Source organism: Aquila chrysaetos, chromosome 6 (assembly GCF_900496995.4).
Source record: "Aquila chrysaetos chrysaetos chromosome 6, bAquChr1.4, whole genome shotgun sequence".
Taxonomy (NCBI): domain Eukaryota; kingdom Metazoa; phylum Chordata; class Aves; order Accipitriformes; family Accipitridae; genus Aquila; species Aquila chrysaetos.
In genome coordinates, this window is record NC_044009.1 from 24364648 (window position 1) to 24386679 (window position 22032).

At 34.9% G+C, this 22032-nt stretch overlaps 1 protein-coding gene across 14 annotated transcripts in view; it reads right to left on the reverse strand.

Moving 5' to 3' along the window:
• ADAM23 (ADAM metallopeptidase domain 23) overlaps positions 1-22032 on the reverse strand; it is an 85249-nt gene that overhangs the window by 15575 nt on the left and 47642 nt on the right. For 10 of the 14 annotated variants that reach the window (XM_041124287.1, XM_030017851.2, XM_030017841.2 and 7 more), the window contains exons 12-24: positions 21614-21698; positions 20751-20841; positions 19106-19154; positions 16733-16832; positions 13981-14052; positions 13106-13198; positions 12877-12957; positions 10869-10919; positions 10335-10398; positions 8627-8732; positions 7080-7199; positions 5947-6115; positions 3933-4044 (exon numbers count right to left, since the gene is read on the reverse strand). In XM_041124287.1, coding sequence (XP_040980221.1) covers positions 3933-4044; positions 5947-6115; positions 7080-7199; positions 8627-8732; positions 10335-10398; positions 10869-10919; positions 12877-12957; positions 13106-13198; positions 13981-14052; positions 16733-16832; positions 19106-19154; positions 20751-20841; positions 21614-21698 — 1193 coding nt within the window. Of the gene's footprint in view, positions 1-360; positions 452-3932; positions 4045-5946; positions 6116-7079; positions 7200-8626; positions 8733-10334; positions 10399-10868; positions 10920-12876; positions 12958-13105; positions 13199-13980; positions 14053-16732; positions 16833-19105; positions 19155-20750; positions 20842-21613; positions 21699-22032 lie in introns of all 14 variants that reach the window. The other 4 variants (XM_030017843.2, XM_030017850.2, XM_030017846.2 and 1 more) reach the window with 3 other exon arrangements.

Consider the following 22032-nt stretch of genomic DNA (forward strand, 5'->3'; position numbering starts at 1 on the left):
TTTTATTAAATAGGCCACATTACTTAGTCTATTTTGCAAAATTATCACAAATCACAAACTTCCATTTTTTTCCCAGAATTTTTAGAATTTGGTGTAATGGAAACATTTAGACATTTAATTTTACTGTGACAATGTAAAAATTCACAAACTTATTGTTTTATGCCCCACATTATCCCAGACAGGAGAAGGTTCAACACTGCATGAGCAAACCACATGACACAGACACAGTCAAATCACATGACAAATACAGTCACCACATGACAAAGCTAACAGGGGGTAATACACAGAGGGCTCGGGTGCATACGGTTACCTCACACACTAGGCACCAAACATAAAACTCAAACTAAGAAAAATGCTTACTCTATTCCCCACCCTGTGCCTCCAAAAATCACCCCCAAGGCCAGAATGGTCCCTGCCACTGCACCTATTAGCCTGTTAGTGGCCATGCTCACTGTGTGGAGGGAAAAGGGAAGATTTTTTAAGGAAATGATCACATATATGTCTGAAATGAAAACATGAAGTAATTCCTCAAAGGAATATTTTATGCTATAATCCATTGTCAGATAAACAGTTCAAACCTCCTAACAGACCTTTATTTACCAAATACTGTAGCTTTAAAAATTCTGAAATTAGCTATATTTGGTTTTCTTTGAATGCCTGCAAATATTTCAACAAGAAGTTTTCCTGTAAATGTGAGACTATCCCTTTTAGCTTGCGACTCTATTATTTACTTAAAAAGGGAACATCCTCAACCTACTGCTTATTTAAAACAGCCAAAATGTAAATAAATCACCAATAACAAAGCTTCCTTTCGATCACCAGAAACTTACTGTATCCATAATAACACTAAGCAAATGAAAACAGTTTGTTTGGAAACAGTTCCATTGCAGAAAAAGAAAAAAACCAACTTCTTAATTCATTCCTTTACTAGTTAGTAAAATTTTCCTTTGTTACTGCATTTATGAATAGGACTTTCTATCTATATGACCTAAAGACAGATAACACCTTTTAAAAGGAAAAACCTACCCTAAAAATGTGCTTCAGGTAACACCCTGGAAATTTCAGTATGTTCAGATAGTGTCTCTTAAGACATTGAGGCCTTATTTTTTATTTTTTAAGGGAACTCTTTTCAGAAAAAACATCTATACATTTCTTATATTAAAGATTAAAAGCTTGATAGATTCATTGAGTCATAATGGACCACAAACAAGCAGCTGAATTCCCTAATGAGAACTTTTCCAAGGGACAAAAACTTTGTAGTCTTCTTGCTGAAATAAGTCTGTTTTGAAACTGTTTCATTTTTTTTCCTGTTTCATAAATACACACACACACACACACACACACACACACTTGAGACATAAATTTTATATTAAAAAAACCAAACAAACACTATTCCACTAGTCAAACAAAGACCTAATTCTGCAAATGAAATTGTAAAGGAAGACTCTTGTGTCCATATGGACTCCTACTTATTTCAAAACTACTAGCCAACACTCTAAAGTAATTCAAAGTTTCTGCAGTAGCCGAAAACTAACAGCAAGAACTCTTTGTCTTCTGAAAACTGCTAGCATGCTGTGTAGGTCTACTAGTACAGGATACAGTAGGTTGCTGAGTTTAGAGTAATTTAAGACTCATGTATTAATACCAACATAATTAAGGACCACTAATGTTTTAAATCCTGAAATACAGTATGGAGCCAAAAGCAACTGATGGATAATGGAAAGGTCTGAAAAGTCCAGCAGGAGTAGCAGTCAGCTGTCAATTATTGTAACAACATATAAATAAATAGCAATAATTCCTGGCTATACATGCTCTAATTGTAGTAAGAAAAATGCTTGGATTTATGGTGTGGAAAATCTTAAATCTGGTGAATCTTCACATCATGAGTGTTCTGTTTCTGAAACGTAACAAAACTCAAATTTAGGCCTAAGGAAAAACAAGTATTTGGCTTCTGTCTCAGACTTGTAAACTGGCATATGACATAGGAAGTACTGGTAATAAGGGGAAAAAAAAATGGAAACTACTTCAGTACGTTGGATCTTTACAATACAGAAAACTACTCCTGTATTCTTCTGACATCTTGTTACAAAGGAATTCCTCTGTTAGCACACCAAAAGAGATTATAGTAGCTGTCAGTGTTCAGGCTCCTAACTTCATTACTAGGTGCTTCAGACACCAATAAATTACAACAACATAAGTAAAAATAATCCGTCTTTTGAAATCATTGAGCCACCTTGTACAAAAACATATTCTGCCTTTTTGCAGAGGACTGCATTGAAAAATGCAGTCTAAACTTTATGTCTGTACCTACTGGCAGAAATCCATGCAGATACTATCCATTTAAGACTTTTTCCCAGAACATTTCAGCATTGATGTATTAGTTTTCATAAAGGTATTTCCATTCTGAAATTGATGAGTTAATTTGAATTACAAAAATCTAACCAAGAAAAGTGTACCTTCTGTGTTGCTTTTCCTATAGACCTTTTTATAGAGGAAGGAATTATTTCTTACCTACAGGATTTGGAAATGAGCAATACAAAATTCATGTACTCTCAGCGTCACAACTGTAAATACTGCTCTCCTCATCCCCACAAAAAGGGAAGTAACCAGCTCTATAGTGCTGTTCTTCACTTTTTTTTTTTTTTTTTTTTTAAAGACTCTGTAAGCAGCGTTCCATAGTTATGAAGGTTTTCATGGGAAATGGGAACAACAAGTAGCTTTGTAAGACAGGGTACAAACCAGCCAGCTCTACACTCAATGGTGATGGTGTTAGGAGTCCAGGAAGCACCTGCACCGATTCCCTAATACAAATCTGGACTGTTCTAGAGAGCCTCCTTCATAGTGGTAACTTGTTTCAAGACGATCTCTTCAACAGTTCTTGGTAAAGATCTACTGGAACCATTCTGCTCAGGGGCAAAAGAGTAAGGCACACAAGACAGAAGTAGAGCCATTCTGGAAGGACATACCAAAACCCTGTCCTCCCTTGAAACCTTGGATTTTTTAAGAGTAATCAATTAGAGTCTGAGCTCTAAGGACTACATTTTTAAACAAGTCTACCTTCTTTCCATCAGCCTTATATAAGGGACAGAAGAATCTGGAACTGGGACATAGCAGAAAGATTTTGTTTGGGTTTCTCAGTTGTTTATTGGGAACTTTATCTGTAAATGCGTAACACTGGATAAATATAGTCTGATGTTAGACAATGTCCTGACAACAGGAAAGACAAAAAAATTGGACAGCACAATCCAAAGACATTCTTTGGCAGAGAAGTCAGAGAGAATCTCAAGTGCTTTTCTTCCTCTTTGGAAAACTTTTTTGATGAATTATTTCCTCAATAGCTCCTCTTTGTATTTTATACTTCAATGCAGTTGAAATACCTACTAAATACATGAGTAAGCAATAACAGTCATAAGAATAATGTAATTCCTTAAAATCTTGATTTACTTTTTTTCTCCCATTTAAATCTGATTTCAAAGAATCAAAGCTTTTTTCACCAGGGACATTCCACTTTTCCCTTTTTTATGCCACTGAATTCTCTGAATTAGCTGAGAACAGCTAAGGGAACTGGAAATCTCTAGTAAAACACAAATACTCAATTATGATATAAATAATAAGAGCTACACTTAGTCAGTTTCCAATCACAAAGAAAATGAACATAAAAAATAGAGAATAAAGGATGAAGGAAAAAAACCAGAAACTACATACCATTATCTATTGAAAGCTTCCCCAAATTTAGGTTAGAAACATAAAAGTTTCATCAATTCTCAAAGCAGAAAGACCTACTTCATCTACACAAAGCAGAATTTTACTGTCTGGGTCTAAGCAGGACTGCACAATAATATTCTTTTTCTATGTGCTAATTCTACTACCGTGTATCATCAGAAAAATGTCATAAATACTTGAAAGAACATCAAAACTGAAATCACACAAACCCTTGGGTCCTTCATCCTTCTTGCCACCAGTATCCCTGATAGGATCATCAATACTGCAGTCTGTCCCAGCCCAGGAGAAATTACAAATACAAGTCGCTTCATTACTACAAACCTGGAAAAGACAATAAATTACAGCAGTTGGTTTTTAACTACATTTTATTAAGTTTATTTAACTTGTAATTAGGTATTTGATTCATAGTATAAGACATCCATTTATATATTGTAACAATAGCACTGAGTGTTTAGAATGAGTATGATATATCAATAACCTGAAAGTTTGCTTTTACCCTCTAAATACACTCAGAGGCTAGGAAAAGCAGAAGTGTTCCCAGTGGTTCCATCATCATTGGCACTACACACCTGCATAGGATGTAAAAAATAACAGAAATTCTCATCCAAAAAAAAAAACCCCAAAACCTATCTAGACTAGTTAGATCTTCACTAACCAACTATCTAGACTTTGAGCCTGGATGTCCAGAAGGAATACAAGCATTTGAATTTAAAACATTCAAGATATGGTCATGTTTTACAACCTCTCATTAACAGCTTGCTCCCATGTATAAAAAATAGCAAGATTCTCATCGGTTTTGTTGTCATTTTTTTCTAAGCAGCAACAAGGAGTGCTTGCTTATCTTTTAGAAAGAGAGGAAATAGTTCTTCCTAAGTCTACATTAATTGAATGACCTCTAAAAAAGGACTTAGGACTCACTAAAATTGGCATTACATTTATCAGATACAGGAAAACCTATCCAACTGACAAAATCTAAAGTATCAAATCAATAGTGAGAGTTAATAGCTATAAACTTTCCATGTGAAAAAGAACATGGAATGTCTTGCTAGAAGAGGTTACCAAGGAAAGAGCATGACATGAGAAACAGACGCAAAACAAAAGAATGAAGTTTTGATTATTGGACTAGAAGTGAAGTGAGTCATTAGGCATCAGCTAATAATGCCTTTTGGACACTGGAACATAATGGCAAAAAAAAAACCCAAAAGAACCTACACACCAATGATTACAAGTAGTACATGTGATTTTTTTCATTTAACTTTTATCTCACTCTGCTTCTTAAAGTATTCACTGAAGAATCTTATCTAGGAAGCTGAAGATAAATACATCTTATGGCAGGTTTGATCAACTGAAGTATTCTTTTAAAATTATGAATTGGAATCATCCAAAGCAAAACAAAAAAGGTAACATAGTTCCCTCACCACTCATGCCACTCTCCAAAAGTACCAAGAGGATTTCTAGAACTCCTAGATCCTTTACTTTCCAATATTAAAATTTTTCTTCTTGATTTTGAACCTAATCCTCTTTGAAGCACTCAAATTCGTCTTCAATTACACATAACGAGAAGAAAAACAAAAACTTTGTATAAAGTCTAGCCCCTTAGGCAAGTATCTGTCCACTGAATCCCACAGTGGAAAGGTTTTATCAATGTTGTATCAGTATCAGTTAAGGCATGGAACAGTGAATCTGTTCATCAAAACATACCTACTGTCTTAGACAAATGAACTTATGGGTAGAATAACAGAATATAATGTTCCTGAATGTAAAATGATACAGTTTGCAGCTGTTCAAGAAGAATGTATCTTCTCTGTTGAGGTCCAACAGTTTAGAATTTTAATTATCTCAGTCATGAGGTATAAATCCATGAACACACGGCCAACTTTATAAAGGTGTTAGTATGCAGGAAAAAGCTTAACTGAAGATGGCAAGTAGCTTGAAATATGGGTAGTACGTTACAGAAGTCTTTACAATAACTGATGTCAAAGTTCTTTCTTGCTAGTAACAAAAACACCACTTTGGATATAATTGCAGAACTAATTTGACAACTTTGCTTTCTAAAGTTTTAGCTATGCTTCACGGAAGGGCAGCCTTGCTCTGAATCTAACATTTGTGTTTTCAGATCAACAGGTCTTGGGAACACTTTCAGGTAGGTAACTCCACAGGGTACAAGATCAGATATAGCAGAGAGAGCGGGAGAAGCTTAGCTAACTCCCAGTACAGACTTACCCCATGACCAGAACAGACTTTTCCATTAGAACCAATGGGACAGCTGCTTATGTTCAAGGACTGAATTGGCAGGCACTTTTTGTCCAGACACATCATGTGAGGTCCACATGGAGCTCCATCCTCCACATAACCTAAATCGGTATCGTCATCTAAAAGAACATGAGCACCACTAGGAGAAAAAAGTTTTAAGATACTATTAGTATTGTGACTGGAGTCTTTTGAAAATATTAAACATGTTAGTCTAGATACTAAAAGCCTCATACCTTTCTCTCATTCAAGCATACAGACAGATTGAACAAAATTATAAAGTTTTTCTGTCTGTCCACAGCATTGATAAGGTGTTCCGGTTGTCAGATTAAAAATAAGTCTAGATAATGACTTAAATACTAAAAAAGTAACCCCCTTAGGCTTTGGGTTTTTTTTAACAGTCTTTGATGGGCCAAGCTTTTTTCATTTTTTTTTCCCCCAAATATCGTGAAACACTATTGCTAGAAAAATGTTAAAAAACTAACTTCCCATGTGATGAGATTTAAATAAAAATACTAGTGGAATAATAGAAGAGTTAAGAATCATTGTTCACTCACCTAACTATGTAAGAGAGTATTCTTAGCATGACAGCAATGCTGCCAATGTCTTTAGAATACAAATCCAGTATTGTGCACAGTAGACTAAAACCCATTTACCTGCCCTTTAACTGAACCGTAACTTAACATCTTATCCTGCCACAACTCTTCAGTTTCCTCCCTCTCAGCCTTCATTTCCCTACAGCTATTTCTCCAAGGATATAATATGCAAAAACATTATGTTTAATATATGGATCTTCGACAATTACAGATGCGTCCCCTACCCCCAGAAAAATATAATGCTGAGCATTAAACTCTGACTGTGAAGTTCTGCTACTGGAGAGACCAGATAGAGTAATCAGGAGCATAACCCACATTTCGCCCTCTTTAAAATGTGGAATATTATTAGCCTTTTAATTTTTTTAAATCAAAAGAAATACCACTCAGAATAATGATTTTGCTGCAAGATATTAATTACCTAAAAATCATACGATTTTACATTTATGTTTATCTTAATTCAGTTAGGTTTGACAAAGCAAAATCATGTTGGAACACCGCATTATCTCTTACCTGCAGTCCACTATTCGTCCTTGATGATAAAAAGAATTTGGGATAATTTCTCCTTGAACTTGACCAACTCGTGGAACTTTAGTAAGATTAGTACAGAGCAAAAAGCCACAGAAAACATCACTGTAAAATGAAAACATAAATCAAAAAGTTACTGGAATAATATGAAGTAAACGTACAAAAAAGAAAGACCAGCAATGATGCTGCTGATCACATTAAGTAATATATTACCATAAGCCACATGATAGACTTTCAGAGTACAAGTCTGGAAATAAAATATTATTTGATATAAATGACAAGAGGCAGAAACAAGTAATCGTTCATTCTAATGCACCAGTGAATGTTCACATCAACAAAAAAATTTATCTGTGCTCTAAATATAATACAGTACAATTATGAGGTGCCAAATTGTACAAAGCTTTGTCATATCAGGGTAAATTATATTTCCCTCTCTCTAGCAGCTTGGACACTGTATGTTAATGGGAAGTTTGAATTTTTAATTTTATTTTATTTCCCTTGCAGGACAACAGAACTATAATAACAATCATTAGCATGCAGTGTGTGTGCCTGAATTTTGGTAAAGAGTCTGCTTTATTTGATGTTATTTTATATGAGCAATCTTCAGTAGAAGGATATCAGCTTAAAACTTCCATCTCTTACTCTAATTGTCTTAAGTCATAGAAGCAATTGGATGAATGCTGGAAATTGTATTTGTTAAAACTGCAAAAAATTTAAATGGCCCTTAAGCTAGACCATTCTTCTGCATATCTCTACTGACCCAGAAAAGCTTTTATACAGATGAGTTTAATATACATATCAGAACAACACTGTTCTCATCTAAATACAAAAAAATTCATTAAACAACTTTGCTTATGAACCTATCTGAAAAGTGAATCATGTAATAAAAAAAAAAAAAGCCACTTGATGACAAACGTCAGATAGTTGAAGGAAAACACCATTCCGAGACTGAAATTTTTACATGGTTAATTAAAAATTACAAAACAGTATGTAAATTAGGAGAAATTTAAGTCTATCCACTAATGATTATTAACCTGAAAACTAAATTTAATCAAATATTCATCTAGTAATGATCACATGCAAATGAATCAGCCATTTTCTCTATAGTGTCCAAATATCTAATGGTCCTCTGGTCAAAATAAAGGTTGGAATAAACTTGAAATAACATAATCTGGTATTAATTCCATAGCAAGCGAAAACATTTGCAGCCTAGTTTATCCCTCCCAAGTCTGAGGTGTTTGTCTATTAGGAACTTGTGACTTTTTGCTCCCCCATCCCCTAGTCCCTCTGAAAGAATTAAAGTCACAGTACATTCTTCTGAAAAACTGGAATTCTTTACAAGTGTATTGCTGAGTCACCCATGGATTTGTCAGAATGAGCTGCGGAACTTTTTCAAGATGCAAACCTTGTGAGGGAAAGAAGATTCAAAATAATGCAAAACAAACTGCTCAAACATTCATGAAAAAGTAGACAATATTAAATTAGTATTAATCTATTTAAAATACAAATAATCTTTACCAAGCTGAACTTACTGTTTGCTACACTGAATCCATCGGTCTCCGTCCTTTCCACAGTTTCCTTTTTTTGTGCCTTCTGTGTTAAGCTTTTCATAACAAAATTTGTCAGATCCTGAAGACTCTGTGATGAAGAAAGGAAAAAGGAATATACTTTCCACTAGCAACATAAGAGCTTTGAAAACCTGTATAATTTATTGCAGCAGTTCTCTGTATTTTTTTAATACAAAACAGAAACCTAAACACATGTGTATGTACGCAGATGGTATTTTCCAGTGACTACAGTGGGGACCTAGCAGACTGAACTGCAATACCTACAGATGGCTTTTCTAAAATAATCTCAATGTTCAAAATTTGCTCTGAACTTTTAAAAAAGCAATCTCCACAGTGTCTGTATTGTCTTCTGCATTTGAATTTATCTGTGGTCCAATTTTGTTCACTTCATAACAGCTGCACACAGATTTAATCTAGTTGTTTGCACTGCAGTTACTCCTGATCTGTATTTCAGGAGATCAAAGATTTTATACATGGCATATACCATAAGCATATGTTCTGACATCAACTCAATGTTTATTTTATTTTATTTTTCAGGACTTCACCAAGAACAGGGTTGAACAGTCAGAGTGTAATTTCTACTGCTTTGTAGGAGTAGAAATCTGAACTAACAGCACCACAATTATTTACTAACAAGCCCATTTGTTTTTTCTAAAAATCAATTTAAAAAAGCACAACAACTATACAGAGGAAGATAAAATATTAAAAGTAAATAAGATAGTAGTTTCAGTAAAATCACTTGTACAGAAGACAAACCAAATATTTTCAAATATAAGTATGTAAGATACAAAGAAATTAGTTAACAAAAACATCTGTTACCTTTAATATTATCAATAAATGTGAAGTGGCAACATAAAGCTCAAAAAGGCATCAGAAGACAATGTCGCCATCCAATTTTACACTTACATAGCATCTTTTGTATTGTACAAGACAAACAACAAACAAACAAAAAACTATATCCCTCCCATCTTGCCTAGAATGGACTGATTCTTCTGCCTCAAATAGGCAGTGTCAGCAGTGGCAGTTATAATTAGACAAAATGCACAAGAAAACATTAAGTGCTAGAGTACAGGACAACTTGATGGTTCTGCTCTGCTGAACTGTCTCAAAATCATTACACAGAGTTTATCCCCTCTCAGGTGCAAACAAACTCCATTGCAACTGCAATTCTATTTTACTTAACACGTCTGGGCTTAAATTCATACTCTGTATATTTAAATTCACACCTATGTACTAATTTTCCTGTCTTGTAGGATGGTATAGCAAAGAGAAGCAAGGTGGAACAGCTTTAGCGTGAACCACTGCTGGGATAATGGAATTAACAACTGTCATTAAAAAACCCCAGAACATTTGTTTTGAACTATACCCAAAAAATCCTCAAACTCATTTTTCCCCCCCTGCTAACAGTAACTCTAAGTTGCCAATATTTTCTATGTTTTCTCACCTAATTCCACCAGAGTCCAGCATTTGCTGTCCTACCTACCACATCATGTCAGAACAATCTCACTGTCAACACTTCCACACTCAGAATTTCACTTGGCAATCAAGCCACAGTTTCTCACTGCAGTCTACGCTACTGAGCAGAAAACTTTAACTTACAGTGGCAAGAAGAAAAAATAAAAATACTAAAAATACAAAACAAAGACATTTAAGGTAGTTAAAGTCAACCTACTAGATCCCCAGATATATTTGCACTGATTATCTCTTGTCTTGCATTCACCATTATAGCAACGACCCTAAACAAAACACAACATGTTAGCAATAAGATCTGAACACTATTTCATTTCCTTCCCCTCCCCCAACAAATGTCTCATTTTGATTCTTAACACACATATTGGGATATATAATAGTTTTCATGAATTTGGGTAGATGGAGTACACATTTTGGCCCAGATTCTCAAAGTCAGTTGATGCTTAATACATACCGACATTTCAGCAGCTGCTTTATACTTCTCATTTACATAGTTGTAAAGAACTTATTAACGTGGAGTGTAATAAAAGATCTACATGTAAAATGTAAAGATACCAAGCAGATTTTATTCAAAGTAGAAATTTTTACTATTCATAGAGTGCATAAAGCACAAGCAACAGAGATGTCCAAAAGACAAAATTTATGAAGAAATATGGAAGACAGGATTAAAGAAAGAAAACTTGTAATAGGTTGATTTCTATTTGCTGATGTGCAGGGATTTTAAAACATTGCATACCTGATTAGAATCACAGGCATACCCATCTTGTTTATGAAGATTTGGTGGACACTGAAAAAAATTAAGATTTTTTTTTTTTTATCATGTGTACTATAATATATCAAAGGATCACATATGGAATTTTCCTGGTTTTAAAAGACAATTGCACAACATATAAAGGGGTAGATAACATAATTAGTGCAGGAATCTTTATAACTACAAAGACACATGAAAAAAATTAGTAACTTGAGCCATGAAATACAAGGTTTGATTCTAACTTTCTGCATATTCCAAGTAGAAATTAAGGAGGTGAGGCAAAATGAAAAGCAAAACAAACGTGGTCAGTAGCAGGATATTTGGTAGCTAATACTGGGGCCACGTTTGCAACACTGCCCCTGCATTCATTTCAGTTCCACTAAGAAGGTAAGTGAGCACCTAGTTGTAGCCTACCAGTCTATTGCTTAGAGAGCTGTGGTTTTTTTATGATGTTGTCATGTTCTCTTGGCATTGGAAACTTTTTTAGTATGAACAAGTCATTAGGTCCAGAAGCCTCAGATTACTAAAGCTAGGAGCAGACCATTCTCAAAGCTTTTCGTCATCAAAGAGAGACCTGTGAAGATTTGGAAATGGTCTGCTGCTGCCATGTACTGTATTAGCCAATACTTTGAGGGCAGCCTTTCTAGCTTAAGAAAGCCCTTCTCCCTCCCATTAAGAATGCTCCATCTACAGAATAAAAGATTTACAATAAAAACTCAGCAACAGGTATGTATCTGTAAGCGTGGATGTCTCAGATGGTAATATAAAAAGAGGTTACTGTTAATTTATTGGCATCTATAATTACAGCCCATGCCCAGTGAGAGACGTGATCTATCCTGAATCTTATTTCTTCAAAGCTAAGAACTTGATGTAGCAGATGACTGCAGCAGTTATGAAGTTCTTATATAACCTTGAAGCTAAATACTCAGTATTGAAAAGGAGCGTATATCACCTAAAGCATCAAAGTTGCTGTGAAAATAGAAAATGTACAGAATGTTGACTATTTAAAAGAACTCAAGTTAAAACAACCTTTTGGTTGCTCTTTATTCCTATACTTTTAAGTATTAGCCAAATGTTTTCAAGAGAAATGCATAAAATCCACTACTTTTAAAATTATCATACATGTGCACACTCTTAAGAAAACGTAACATTTTATACAGGTCTTACGAGGAGTGGCTGAGGGAACTGGGGTTGTTTAGCCTGAAGAAAAGGAGGCTCAGGGGAGACCTTAGCACTCTCTACAACTACCTGAAAGGAGGTTGTAGTAACGTGAGTGTTGGTCTCTTTTCCCAAGTAACGAGTGATAGGACAAGACAAAATGGCCTCAAGTTGCACCAGGGGAGGTTTAGATTGGATATTAGGAAAAATTTCTTCACCGAAAGGGTTATCAAGTACTGGAACAGACTGCCCCGGGAAGTGGTGGAGTCACCATCCCTGGAGGTATTGAAAAGACATGTAGATGTGGTGCTTAGGGACATGGTTTAGTGGTGGACTTGGCAGTGCTAGGTTAATGGTTAGACTCAGTGATCTTAAGGATCTTTTCCAACCTAAATGATTTTATGATTGTATACCTGATTAGTTGTAATTTTCTACATTTATAAACTATTTCATCTCATAAAATCTTACTGTTATTACCTTTTAATCCATTCACATTTGCAGTATAGTCTTAGTACTTACACTATAGACCAGTCAAAGAGTAAAGGAGGATGTCTGACACAAATACTAAACAGATACACAAAACCCCACAAGTTTTAAAAAACAAATAACCCTACAGAAGTCATATTTTAAGTCCACTTAGATTAATTTTTTTTTTGAGTTTATGATAGTTTATTCTTATGTTTAAAAAATTTTGTTAGGATTAAACCTGCCCCCCCAGTTATTTTGGGTATATGAGTGTGCAGTTTGTTAACCCAGATTTTCCTCTTAATTTGATATAAAAATGAATGCAAACAAACATCAATAGTGTAGGAAGAGAAAGCTTCTGCATACATACCTGGCCAGAATCTCCAGTGCAGAACTCTGCAATATCACATTCATTCACTGCATATCGACAATCATAGCCCCGTGGGAAAAACTAGAAAATGAAGAATATAGTTCAGGACTAAGATTATGTCTACATAGGATGTTCCTTTTCATTCTACATAAAGCACTCTTTGAACTATAACAGGCTGCACATGACTTCCACGGACAACTGAAAAGAACAATAGATATACTGCAGCAACACTCACAAGACATGACGTATTACAGCAGGGTCCATCACTACAATGAGCTCCATTAGAAAGAGAGCACTTCTTACAACAGTCTGCATAGCATTCCTGAAGAAAATATTAAGCAAAATTTTTAGTTTTCCATTTTAAATAAGTTTTTTTCTTCACAATCTTTCCAACAAACTATTATGCACCAGCAGACAAAAGATTCAGTTCAGCACTGATGACTTGAAATTATCAGCTGGAAGAATCCTTTGCAGTGCTCAAATACTAAAGTAAAGGGGAAAAAGTGGCATATATGTGCTAGCAACAAGGGGATTCACACCTTCTAAAGCCTCTTCATAAGCGTGGAATAGCCCGTGCCAAATGCATGCTGCTTAGTCAAATTGCATTCAATGCAGAAAAAAGATTAAGAAAACTAATTACGGGTGCAATTATAATTAAATACTAGAACTGGGACTCAAACCTACAGGGTAGATTTTTTCAAAAACATTATTGGAATATTTCCAGAGAAGAAAACAACAGTTTACTTATTCTGTCCAAACGCAGGTACCTATCTCCAAAGAATAGATAAGGAGCCTACCACTCCAGGCACACTATCCATGAAAAGTAAAGGGGTAAGCACTTCTACAGTGCAATTCAAAAATTGCTGGAAAACAGCTACATCTTGCCATTAGTGTAACAGGAACTGTTCTGAGGACAATCTCTGTCTTTGCACTCATTCTCACTTGAAAAAAATGTTTAAACACAGTCCTTGAATGAAGTTGTTCCCTAACAATAGGCAAAACAAATTCACTTCCATAACCTTTCCCCCTCCCTCACCAGTCACATAATTTATCTTAATATATTTTGTAAGAAAGACTTGTGGGGTAATATGTAGCTCTACTTGCCATTCGGAAACCGCAATCACATTCTTCTCCTGCTTCTACATATCCATTTCCACACTCAGTGGTTTCAAAGAGCTGAAAGCAAAAAAGCCCCCCCCCCCCCAAAGTAAGAATAAAACTAGTATCAAATGACTTTTCTGTCCCACATAGCCCACTTCCACAATGCTACAGAAATACGGTCTCACAGAGAATATATATGCCATGCTACTGCAGTGGGGAAGGCAGCATGTTTTTCAAGTTCTGCTAGTCAGGATTGTTCAGACATGAAAGATGCACAGCTAAATCACTTGAATACTAGCCCTCTTTAGGAGAATAATGATCTCAAAATTATGATAAACAGAGAGACAATAAAATAATACTCAAGGGGATAACATTTAAACATCATTCCTATTCTATGGACTCCCATTTCTCTGACAGTTCCTTCAAGAAACCAGTCAGCAATATGATCTCTGGGATCTACTCAGGTACTCATACTTGCTCATGCAATTAGCTACTGTCTATTCCAGTGTAACATGTTTGTGCATGAAAATAATAAACATTAAGAAACACTGCCAAAAGGAAGTTCTATGTGCCTTATTAATAAGTTAGAATAACACAACCACATACAGATAGTGCTAAACAGTTAATTGTACGACCAGATATATACTATGCAGATAAATTCTACAGTTCAGGATGATAAAAATTCTGTACTGGTTTCACACATCATAATTTTGATTAAAGGTGATTCAGAATGTTTTTCAGTCTTGTCACACAAATAATTTTGCAAAAACCTTGTCTGTTTTCCATATAATAATTCTGCTTTAAAATCCTATAAAGTTATCAGGAATCTCCAATTTAACCAGGATATTAGCAACAAAAACACAATCATCACTAGAACATGGTTGAAATGAGAATTTAAAAGTTAACAAGTTAAAATGAGAACAGATAAATCTACAGCTAGATAAGGGTGAAAGATGCAAGTAAACATGTTCTTTCCGCATGGGCTTAGTGGCAGTACAGCTGTTGAGGATTATCAAGATACGAAATATAGCATATAATACAATACAAATTATTTATAAACTTGGATGGAATTCTTCCTTGGTACTTTGATGGGGGGGAGGGAGGCAAGAATCATAACGCCTAATCAAAAAGAAAGAAAACATCTTACTTTCGTTGCATAAACTACATAGGTAATCAATACCACCTACAATTTTGGGTGCCAGAAGCAAAACTACACTGAAGCAATACCCACGTGTAGTCTTCTTCACTAGCAATGTCGACACAATTCAGAAAAGTGAAATTTCTTTTTTTTCCCCTCTATAAGTCACTGTTAACTACTATGCTTCAGTGGAAACAGCAAGATCTGTTATTCTGAACCTGAAATTAAGTTCTCCATCAGACCTAGTTATCTGACCTGTAGGCCATAAGAAAACAAAAAGGGGTCAACCAGAGTAATGCAAGAAAATACAGCACACACAAATTTCCTACAGCATTAATCAGGAACCACCGAATGTTCATATACATGTCAGAGAATAACTAAAAGGTTATAATTAAAAATGACATCATGGTGACTGCTTAACACAACTATATTTTATTTACCTAAAGATTAAACACACCATTTTCTACCTTACCTCCCAACCTGCAAATAATAGGATTCAGAACATTGTATGATTCCACCCCCCACCCCACCCCAAAGGACTTTAACTTCAAAGCTGTGAAACACTGACACAGATAACATACAAAGATAATTCAACCATTCTCCCAGCAGCATTTTCAGGGAAGTAAACCAGATTTTTTTCTGGATAAAGTCAATTTGACAATTTGTTCACATCACCTTGCTAGACAGCCATCATCAAAAAATGAAGCTGTGTTTTTCTTTCTCCCTACTTCCTCTTTTCTGTAAGAATTCTTACATTCTTATTCTAAGATTGCTACCCTGGGAAAAGATTAAAAAAACACTCTAACAAGCAACATTTTTTTAGTTAATTGTGCAAGGTGGTGGTCTATCAAAGGGTACAGCACACTAAACAGAATGGCCTAATAGTCTCACATGGTATTATATTCTACAAGGACAGCAAGTTTGACACCATAATTAAATAGAATATTAATACTTTGGATTCATCTTACTTTGCAAAAAGAGGTGCATGGAATATTTTTATACTACTCAGCTTTAGAAGGATGTCAAGCTAATATTGCCTTGGAAAAAATTATGACCTTGGTAAGTTTTTAGGCGAAAAAAGCAATGGATGGTACAAGGAAACAGCTATAAATTACAGCGTTTGCTGGAAGTACATCGGAAATGAAATGAAGTTAACTTTGAGAAAAACCACAAGCTGCTACTGTCTATATGAAGTAAGCTATTGATTTCTAATTCCTAGTGTGGTAATTGGCAATCTTTTTAACAACCTCAGGCAAAAAGTCCAAGAATTAAGTGTATGTGGAGCACGCGCTACAGCCTCACTTCTGGATTTATTTTGCACTACTTCCAGCTTAATAAGTAGTGCATTTATGCTGAGTGGGGATGTATATAGCTGTGAAAAATGAACTGCAATATTTGTCATTATTTGAGCATGAAGAATTGATGGAAAACAAGTTGCATTCTTCTTAAGATTATTTTTAAATGTTATGGAAATGAACAGTCAGCTAATGCAAGCAATCTCAAGAAAATACTCACATAGACATTTGAATAAATTTGAGAACAGATGGGTGTTCGTGAAATTACTACATTTTCATTACAATGTTTAGCAGAGGTGCTGACTACCAACATGTTTATTACCTTTGTTGGTTTGTTGAAAAGACAGGCACCTCCCCCACGAAGTAAAAATTCTTTGTATTCTGCAATACTGCATTTGGAGAATTTCCTGGAATGGTACACCCTAAAATGGCAAAAAATTAGCTGGGTAAATGCCTTGAAACACCAACAGTTACTGGAAGGGGGTGGAGGGATCAAAACATTTTTTTAATACTGTAAATCCCAGTTTCTTACAACCACTGTGTACAACAGTATATCAGCTCAATCTTATTCTCAAACAGTAAAATCAGAACAAAATAAGAAGTTTTTAAACATTTTGCATTTTTATATTTCTATTATATGGATCTGCAGTATATTAAACTGTAGTCTTCTAATCTTCTTAATAAGGTGAAAACCCATATTACCATAATAGCTGCTATGCATTCTCTCGATTGCATGCATAATGCGGTGTTCTCTTAAGTTTGTTTTCCCTGCAGCTTCAGTTTAAAAGATGGATTACATTCCAGATCCCTGATTTCATGACAGGGTTTTAAAACTGTTCAATTCAATTCATCTGATCCTGTTAATAAGGTTAATTTTGAAAGTAAAAGTAATTATAGCCATAAGAACAGCTGTATAGGATCAGACTAAAAATCCACTTTACCCAAATCCCATCTCTGATTTTGGCCCTGAGGATATGCCCACAGAAGAGTAGAGAACAGAGCACTGTACTACTACTTGCAGAATATTTTTCCAGCTTCCAACAATTTTCAGCTCAACTACTTTCTCAGGAAGCCTTATTTTGTCCTATTTAATAATCCTCATTGTACTTTCTCCCATAAATTTGCCCAAAATCTTTTAGCATCTACAAGATGCTACAGCAAGAAGTTTCACAGCTTAATTACAGACTGGTAGAAGAACAACTTCATCCTGTTTGTCCTGTCACCTATTTGCTGGTCTCATTTCATGTCCCCTAGTTCTCACAGTGGAAGAAACAGTAATAATTTGCTATGTTGTTCATGATGTTACAGACTTCTGTCATATTTCCTCATTTCCCAGCCTGATGAAAACGTACTTTATTAGTCATTCTCACACACAAGCTGTCTGATATTTTTATTAGCCATGTTTTGAGATCTGGGAATGAGAACTATTCACAATATTAAAGGTAACCATGCCATAAGGAGGTTCTCCATTCCCTTCCTAGCAGCTCACTGCTACTAAGCTGACATTCCCCCATTGAATTATACTATATATGTAAAAAATGTCTTCTGGCACTGATGGAGTTAAGTGAAAAAGGTTTTACACTGCAGCTAATTATTCACTCATTCCATTAGTCAGTCCTTTTTCAGCTTCTGGGTGACTATCATCTGCTCCTGGCATTTTTTTTTTTTACTGTTACCTTATCTACAGAAGTTTGTTCCACAGCCTCTTCTACTGATATTTCCATCCGAGACTGGTACTTCAATGAATTCACCATAGGAAGGAAGCTAGTATCTATTCTGATCAAAGCCTTACTTTGGATTCCAGAAGCAAACTTACCGAATAATCTTCTGTTGCATTCATATGGTGCCTGACAATTACAAGTCTACAGGAAAGCCACACAGCAATTCTACTGAAGAACGAATTTCCAAATATTGTATGAAGAAACTAAGCTCATTCTGTCGTATTTATAACTAATTTTCTCCATGATTTTTGCAATCAAGCTTCCACAGTGAGCAAGAATTCTAACAGGAAGTGATTTATAAAACTCAAAAACCTATGTTTCAGAAGCTATGCTTTTCTAATCAATTGCTTACAGTATAGATAAAAGAATCTCTGGCAGTGTGTAAGGGTAGAGGGCAATGAAACCTGGTTCCCTCCCATACAGATGTGCTTCCCCCTCAGACTTCACTGACCATTTAGCTAAGGATTTGAGAGCACTTGCTGAAAGCTTCAGGTTTCTACTTTTATTCACTGGAACAGAAACAGAGAGATCTGTTCACTCAAAATTAGAATTTTGAAGGAATTGGGGGGAAAAATAATTAAAATTTAGGAGGAAAATAGAAATATCACTTATCAAAACTGTATTATAACACTTTTTCAGCGGCACGTAAAAAGTATAACTGGACTTATTTAATAAAAAATATACATTCTTTACTTTTCAATCGTTGTAAGTGTAGCAAAACATTAGTGAATACACTGCATTGCACTTCAAAAGATAAGATTTATGAGTAACTTCTTAAAAAGTGAATAGCAAAGGGAATGAATTGCTGAAAGTTGAAATCATTGATCTGTATGTTTGGGTTGTTCCAACTGCTTCTAGTTTTGCATTTATTAGTACTAAAACACATGGACAAAACCCAATACGCAAATATTTATGACATAATGTAAACTATTAACTCATTCCAGAGCCCTCAATTACTGATAGTTATGACATACCCCGTTTCCTCCATGATGCAACCACCCCAGGATTCAGTGCAGTCACACTCTTCTCAGGCAAGACCAAAATACAACAGAAAAGGAAAGCAGTTATAAATATGCTTAAAATAAAGTACTCACTATAAAAAGAGACCTTGACTAATTATACAAAGGTTAGATGGTTGCTTGGCTGTACAGATTCTAGCCCTAAAATGGAAGCCAGCCCACTTGAAGAGACACTAACATACTTAACATAAATGCAGTACTTTCAAATTACTATATATGCATGTTCTTAGACTCAACACAAAGTTTCAGGCAGTATAAAAAGCCAAAAATAGCTGGCAACGTTCTTCCCTACATGCTCTCAAAACAGGCAGCACAAGGGTATGTGCAGTACCCATGATAGTGATGATTAAAAATGTTCACATTTCCTCCTCCCTAAAATGTGTACAGAACACCCTGAAGGAGACCTGTTACTGGACAGGCCACGTTTTTCCCCTTCAGCGTAGAATTATTAACAGCAATATATGTATCAGCCAATCATTCATTAGAAAAAGTAGTTGAGTGAAAATGGATTTACAGTTTATTTACAGCTATAGCATGTAAGTCAACAGCGACCAAATTCATAAAATAAAACCAAAAGATCAACATCTTATGGCTGATAAAACAGTTACAAACTGCCCATAAAAATTATCTACAAAAGAAGTAATATTTTCAAGAAGAAAGGTTTCCATAGTGTTTCTCCACAGAAAATATTCACAGATTATTTATACGGTTATTTCTGCTCTATCCAAGTCTTTCATTAATCGTTCTCTATAAAGAGTATCCAAATAAGGAAACTAAGCTATCATTTTAAAAACTTCTATCTTACAGTTAAAAAAGATACTGATTTTCAAACTATGTGAACTCTGTTTTACCTGTAATCAACAGACAATCATATAGAAAGTATTTTAGCACTTTGCAAGTTTACACAATTCAAAAGTGACGCTTTACAAAACAACATTCCCTACTTTTCCACAGTTTCCTAATTCACAGATTTCTGAAGTGATTACATAATAAAGTCAGCATTATCATTCACATTTTTAAAGACGAAACAGAGAAAGTAGCAAAATTGCTTACAAGATGTGAGTGGAAAACCCAACAATTCTCTTTAGCCCCAAAAAGGGCTTTTCCAGCAGCTTTTGCACCTACACTCTACATGTGTTAAGGCCACGTCAATCTAATCTTCTGGCTGCAAAGCAGCAAGGTAACAAATTGAGCAAATGTCACCCTGGACTAGGTTATAGCATCTTACTGTTTCTTCAATTATAAATCAGGTATTTTTGTATTTTAAGAAGTCAATGATAGTTCTATAGGAATTACAGATTTCATTATAGTAGATAAGGAGTTCTGAGTTAAATTAATGGTGTTTTTACAATTATATCTTTGAAAGTTGGTTATGAATCTCACCTCCCGACACAGGACATCACTGAGGTCATTGCAAAATCAGTGCTAAACTGGTGGTTCTTAGTTTGGTTAAACTCAAATTTTGAGGCATATATTTCCAAAAGCAGCAGTTCTTGTTCTACAGTTACAGCAAGTTTGGTATTTTTCCAAATATTACAAAAGAAGAGTTTATATATTTAGCTAAGGAGGACAAAAGAAGACTCCATGTCCATGCACATACTCTGTTTCCTGGCAGCTGGGTCCCATTGTATTCCAAGGTTCTGAGCAAGACTTTGTGCTAGTTCCTGCGCCATGGCCAAAGGAAGGCCATACTGCATTTCAAGGGGAGCACAATTAAAAAAAAACAAAAACAAAAAACAAACCATAAGTTATTGTAATGAACACTACACCCGCTCATTCTGGCTTACCACATACCTATTACTTCAGTAATTCTGTACAGCCAATCACAATTCTGTGTGCATGTAAGGAAAATAAACACAAGTACATAACAGAAAAAATTTTCCTCTCTTAACCTGAGGGAATCCCTGTCCACTGGCTAACCTACAGAAAGGAATCTGATACATACGTGAAATAGTTTTGTATAGTATGATTAACCCATGTTAAATCAATAATGAAAATCTCCTGTTTTAACACTGCACTGAGGAAAAAAAAATATTTTAAAAAAAATCAATACACAGGGACCAAATTTTTCTAGTTTTAATGTTAAAAAAAAAATCAGTAAGAATTACATGTCATCAGCACCTTAGAAGATCAAGCCTCTTATAGTGCGAAGACCCAAAAGGATGTTCAGTGCTATATTTCAAATACTCCTGTCTGAGATTTTTGGGTCTAAATTTCTGTCAAATATACTAAATGCCAATTTAAGATCTTATGAAGAGAATAATGCAGACAGGAGGAATGCTTTTTAAAAAGAAAAGCACAGTGAGCAATAGTTTAATGATGATAGAAGAAGGTTGGCTGTGAGAATCCTAATTTTTTAATATGTAAGTTATCTTTAAAGCCCTGAATACTGAAACATACAAACTCTGAAGTTATAATGTACAGTTTCTATTTTATTTCACTTTAGTCGTGAAAAAAAATTACCTCATTCACTCCTACTCCTCTGGTCACAGAGCAAACCCCTCCAAAGTAACTTAAGCTGCTCCTTTTATAATGAAATGTCACATTCCTTGCAGACAAACAAAAATAAAGAAAATATAAGACATTGGCATTGGGCACCAAGAACTTATTGAAAGATCACACTTTCACACATACTATTGATACATTGCATGCACATTAATCCTCATCTAGCATCAAAAGCAACTGCAAGTTTATAAACAGAACACCAACATCAAAAGAGTTGATTAGATACAACCTTTGACAAAAATACTATTTTTATCTTGTAGAGTCAGAATCAGTCCCAACCCACAAACAAACCAAGCAGAGAAAGCTAGAGTACCAGATTTCTAAGAAAATACAATGATAACATTTCCTTTAAAAAGATAACAATATATTCCAATTTA